The following is a 6,000-nucleotide window of genomic DNA, read 5'->3' as shown; positions in this document are numbered from 1 at the left end:
TGAAACTATAAGAAAATTTTATGTAACTAAAAAGTATTAGGGACAAAAATTATGAATGTGACAAACCATAGGGACCATTTATAAAATTTTATTATAACTTTTTGTCAGTTCTGTTTACCAATTTCAAACGTACAAAGGACTTAACGGCGTCTGAAGCCGTTGCCTTCACGAGTGACATCCACACCACTAATTTCAAAATACATCTCAATCATTCACTGCGCCCAAAATTACAATCCCCATTTTCAAAATTAGATCTTCGTAACGGCTTCTTCCTCCCCGACCCTCTATCTATCTAAACCCTACTCTCATTTCCCCCAAATTCACACCTAATTCTCTCCTCAAACCTTGAAATTCCATTTCAATGGCGTCTCTAACACCAGGAATCTTGTTAAAACTCCTCCAGACGATGAACACCACCACACGAGTTACCGGCGACCACCGCTCCCCTCTTCTCCAGGTCATCGGAATTGTTCCTGCTCTTGCAGCAGGCTCAGATGACCTCTGGCCTAACCATGGCTTCTATGTTTCTCTCTCTGACTCGGTTAACTCAACTTACGTCTCGTTATCTGATCGGGACACAGATCTCATACTCACTAATCGATTACAGTTAGGGCAGTTTGTGTATGTTGATAAGTTCGAGTTTGATTCTCCAGTACCACGAGCATCTGGAGTACGTCCGATTGCTGGTCGTCATCCGTTTGTTGGAAGTCCTGAACAGCTCATTGCTAGGATTTCGAGTTCTAAAAGAGAGTTCGTGATCCAGACTGTTTCCGATTCAGATGCCTCTGGTGATCCTATTGCTGCTTATTTGTCGAGTAAAAAGTTAGATGGACCTGTACATGACTCGAAGGAAACAAAAAACGAGGTTAGTGCTTTTTTCTATTCACAGATTTGATTTTTATACATGACAATCTAAAACTTATGTGCTTGATCGTGAATATTCATCAACTTGTCATCTATTAACATAGAGTTTATTAGAAATGTCTGAATTTTGAGATACAAACATTTTCTGCTAAACCGACTGTATCAATCTGTTCAACGAGTAGTTTGATTTACCAAAGGCAACCATAAACTTCTCTTAGTTTAATTAAATTTGTAGTGAATAATAGTAGTTAAAAGAAAGAGCTTCTACTTAACAATGGGTGTTACTGTTTGTTAAACAGGTTAGGAACAGACAAGTTCTTGCACCTAAAGAGAACATGAATACTTCTAATGAGTCAACAAAGACTGCAGAAAAGCCTCCTCAGAGATTTTCAAGCCCAGCCATGAAGCAACAAAGATCAGTGTCAGCAGGAAAGAAGAACGTAATTGAAAGGGATCCTTCACCTGCCGGAAAAGCAAAAAGATCATCTTCTCCGGTACCTTCAAAGTGTGTGGTTCCTAGTTTAGCCATGGCTAAAGAAGAGAACCGAAAGTCTGCAAGAGAGCCTGCCATTATTGTTCCTTCAAGATATAGACAACCTTCACCAAATGGCCGGAGACAAGCATCTCCAAGTTCAAGAAGAATGTCAATGTCGCCAGGTAGGCGGTTATCTAGTGGAGTTAAAGTTTCTCCGGCAACTGATTCCGGCAACAAGAAAAAGATGGCAACTTTAGCTGCTGAGATTTCAAAGGTTTCAGAGGCACTTGTTGGGTCTTCCACAAAGTCAAGTAGAAAGAATTGGGATGAAACAGAAGTGAAAGAGAAGAGTGGGATTAAAAGCAAACCGGATTTGCAAGCAATTTTAAAAACCCAGGTAAAAAAAATCAGAAACCCAACTTGTTTATATTTTATAAAAATTATATAATTTCATTATGATGTTAATGAAGTTGTTGCCCTTGTTGGGTCTTTCAGGCTGCTCTTTCAAGGCGTTTAAGTGATGCACATTCACATGATCAAGAAGATTTTTCTAGTGAAGAAAAAGCAAATCCTAGCTCATGTGGCACTCCTCCTTTGTCTACTACTACTACTACACCTCTTGGAATCACACTTCATGAAAAGAAATGGACTGATGGTAGTGTCCCTCTGGATGCAGTGTCTTTAGACCTAGCAAAGCTTGGACAGGTAGAAAAGACATGAATGCCCTTCTATGTTAAATCCACAAATCACCAATGTTTTGTAATTAATATTTGAACCGATTTTGTAGGATGCTATGCGAAGGAGAAATGTGGCTTCAGTAGCTGCAGCTGAAGCTTTGCAAGAAGCCCTTGTTACTGAAGCTATTCTCAGGAGTTTAAGGTATATTGCTATTATTACAACAAGTAGTTAACCATGATTAATGAGATAAATATTTATTTATTTATCTTCTCAATTGCAGCATGTTCTCAAATCTCTGTTCAATCTCAAAAGCCGGAAACCCACTGCCAACAATCGACCGGTTCATGACTGTCTACAACGACACCATAAAAGCCACCACAACAGCCGAATCACTCACCACCACCAATCGCACCACCGCACCACCACCACCAACCGACCAATCAAAATCCCTCGCTCTCTGGATCGAAGCCGCCTTAGCCACCGACCTCGAAGTCGTCTCCCTCTTAGCGGACCAAGGGTTCGAGACCCCGGTTCAGCCCCAAAAGAAAACCCAATCTAAAATCCGACCGGGTTCAGGTTCAGGTTCAGGTTCAACCCTAACCGAAACAATGAAATCCCATTTGACGATTTCTTCTTGTAATTCTTCTTTTAATGGGTCGTGGATTAAAGGGCGTGGGGTGAATGAGAGTGTGGAATTGGGGATGAAGTTGCAGAAGGAGATGCAGATTTGGTTTTTGAAATTTGTGGAGGAGTCGTTGGATGCGGGTTTTCAGGTGTTTGGGAAGAATGGTGGTGGGACCGGGACCGGTTCAGCAGAAGTGGGGCCGATTAAGGTGATTTTATCGCAGCTGAAGCGGGTTAATGACTGGTTGGACCAGATGGTTTCGAAGCAAGATGAGGTGATGACCGGAGCGGTTGACCGGTTGAAAGGGAAGATTTACAGGTTTGTGATTCAACATGTTGGAACAACATATGATAACTCATCTTGAATCTTGATGCCGAATTTTGCTTTTTTTTGGAATGATAGTTTATGATCTTTTCATAAATTTGCAAATTCTAAATATGGATTCTGTGTATGTGTATGCATGAGAAGGCAAGCTCTTTTGCCATATTGTATGACATCATGTTTTTGGCAATAATCTTATCAGTCGAAGTTGTTTTAGAATTATTTTTGGACATATGGAATAATTGTGAAAGTTTATGACCAAGGAACACAAAAAAGAGAAATTATCAATTCTCTCAAAGGCCACGACTAAATCACACAAACCAAAATCACAACAACTTGCAAAATTTCTTGCTCACAAACACTGAGGGAATAATGTAATAAGTTATCAGTGGGCTCTACATCGACTATAATGTTTGAACTAGGGGTCAGCAACCGACCTAAACTCGGTTAGGAACCGAAACCGATTAAGCCCAATTATGAGAACCAAACACGAAATCGGTAAGACTAAATGAAAAGAGCATCTACTTTCATCTTTAACCACACTTTATGGACACCTTCATCATGTGAACTGTGAACTGCAATGGCCTAAATGAAAAGAACATCAGATATATTTTCATTTATTTATGCATTATAACATCATACTTTAATTTCTTTCTATTTTGTCTTACGCATTATAGAAATGAAAATAGGATGTTACGATAGTAACTTAACAACAATGAAACATAAGCAAAAGATTTTTTTTCCCAAAACAGGTCGGGATGTTACCCCCGAGTAGCCCTGTTGAAACTACCTGTCACCCGAATTACCCGCCTGATTTTTTCGGGTATCGGGTTAATTTTTTCGGGTATTTAGGTAATCCGATTTTTTTTTCAGGTCGGATAAAGGGTAAGTTTGTTGGGTTTCGAGTATACCCGATCACCCGAAATATCTTTAACAATAAATTGCCCAATATCCCTTTACGAGTTTATCCGTCCCATTTTGTTCGTCACCGATCAATCAGCTTCAACTAGTCGTCGCCACCTCCTTGCAGGTCATCAGCTGGTCATCGGCTCGTCACCGCCTCACCGGTCATCAGCTGGTCATCGACTCGTCGCAATGTCGTAGTCATCGGCTCGTCATCACTCACCACCAACAAGGCAACAATCACGGATTTGGACTTCAAACTTGAATGTAAGTAATAACATCCAATTGATACTCTTTTTGACATAGAATATTAGAAATAACCACAGATTAAAGATTTAAAGAAACACTTGTCATGTTGTAATATACATACGACAACTTCCAGTTATATAGTAGGTTATGAGAATTGAGATTGCTTTCGTTCTGGAAATGAAAAACTTCTAATATATAGAAACTATTATGATTTCAGAATTGAGATTGCTTTTGTTTTCTTTTTGACAACTCTTGTTGCATTTGTGTTGGGAAGGGCATACTTTCGACTTAAAGTATGAACTGTTATAATTTTAGAAGTTTCTGAATAAGAAGATACAGGCTTAGTAGCTAGTAGACTAGATATATAGCTAAACACTAGTGTTCTGTAAAAGAAAGTGTTGGTCTTTGGTAAAATTGAAATACCTTCAAGAAATAAAATAAAAAAGGCGGGTTTGTCGATACCTTCATCAAGCGATTGGGAAAGTGTAATACTGTAAAATTTCAACCAATTTAAAATTTTCGAAAACAACCCGATTCCATTAAAGTTATTACAAAAAGGTTTTCAATACAATTTAATTTAAGTATTCCTAGAATTTCATCACAACATAAACACGAGGAGCGGTACGATCAATCCTTCGCCTTGCCACGGTCTCCTGAAGAACCTGAAAAAAACATAAAACCACAACTGTAAGCCCGAAAGCTTAGTGAGATATCCCCAAAATACCAACCACATATACCATACACGCATAACATGCCATATCATATCCGATCATAGAACAACCATGCACTTCGGGTCTACTGTGTGACTGGTCCGCCGCACCGGCCAACAGTCCACCTGGTCCACCCTCTGAGTCTAGCCATATACATCGAGTCTGCAGTGTGATTGGTCCGCCCGCACCGGGCCTTCAATCCACCTGCTCCACTCTCCGAATCTAGCCACATACATCGAGTCTGCAGTGTGATTGGTCCGCCCGCACCGGGCCTTCAATCCACCTGGTCCACTCTCTGAGTCTATAGTATGACTGGTTCGCCTGCATCGGGCCTTCAGTCGGCCTGGTCCACTCTCCGAGCCTCGGCACGTCTGGTCCGCCCTCTTCGGGCCTACAGCCTATCCGGACCGCTCGCTGGGCCTTCGGGACAACCAGTCTGCCCTGGGTATCTTGGCCTACAGCACAAAGCAGGACCCGCCTCAACCCAACTCCAGTCCAAACAACCATGTGCACATAAACATACAATCATATAAGCATTCATAGTCAACAAGCCGATCAAACAGATCACATAACATATCATCATCCTAACCAGGATACCGACCTAACCGGTCACTAGCATAGCATCACCCTACATCTCAGGATACCGATCTCAAACAAGTCTCTAACGTATACCATCCTAGCTACCAGGATGCAACATATCAAAGCAATAACATACAACAAATACCCGGATCTCAATCCGATAAAAGGCCGGCCTTGGTGCCTTAGACCCTATTAATATAGTGAGGATAACTCACCTCAAAACTGCCGACTGAACAGATAACCCAAGCTGCTCCGATCACCGATACGGTCTCCACCACTGGACAACCACCAAGGCACTGAACTCAAAACAATATCCAACAATTACCAAAATGCCCCTGGAAACCACTGGTCAACCCTTGGTCAAAGTCAACCCCTGACTGACTCTACTCGCCGAGTCAACCCGATGACTCGCCGAGTCCCCATGCTCAGAAATTCCCCAATCCGCGACTCTACTCTCCGAGTCACCCCGAGACTCGCCGAGTTCAACAACTCTGAGTCCACTCACACACAACTCACCGAGTCACCCCCTTGACTCACCGATTCACGGCTCAACCAGAAAAGATTGGGACTCTTCGACAAGACTTGCCGAGTCTAAG

General features: G+C 41.6%; 1 protein-coding gene and 1 long non-coding RNA gene across 2 annotated transcripts; one reads left to right on the top strand and one right to left on the bottom strand.

The window, feature by feature from the left end:
* On the bottom strand, positions 1-1,465 carry LOC145066516 (uncharacterized). Its single transcript, XR_013688775.1, has 2 exons — positions 1,327-1,465; positions 1-833 (listed from the first exon to the last, which is right to left on the bottom strand). It is a non-coding gene; the product is annotated as an uncharacterized LOC145066516 (long non-coding RNA).
* LOC145066515 (serine/arginine repetitive matrix protein, putative (DUF936)) lies at positions 362-3,185 on the top strand. The gene is made up of 5 exons (XM_079013800.1): positions 362-865; positions 1,164-1,736; positions 1,835-2,044; positions 2,127-2,218; positions 2,298-3,185. The coding sequence occupies exons 1-5, from the start codon at positions 362-364 to the stop codon at positions 3,004-3,006; spliced, it is 2,088 nt and encodes a 695-aa protein (XP_078869926.1). The 3' UTR covers positions 3,007-3,185.
* Positions 3,186-6,000: the final 2,815 nt, after the last annotated feature.

The sequence above is a fragment of the Lactuca serriola genome, chromosome 8 (assembly GCF_051521515.1).
Source record: "Lactuca serriola cultivar US96UC23 chromosome 8, Lser_US96UC23_V15, whole genome shotgun sequence".
In the NCBI taxonomy this organism is placed as follows: domain Eukaryota; kingdom Viridiplantae; phylum Streptophyta; class Magnoliopsida; order Asterales; family Asteraceae; genus Lactuca; species Lactuca serriola.
The sequence above is the reverse complement of the archived record's forward strand: the minus strand, read 5'-3'. Positions and strand labels throughout refer to the sequence as shown.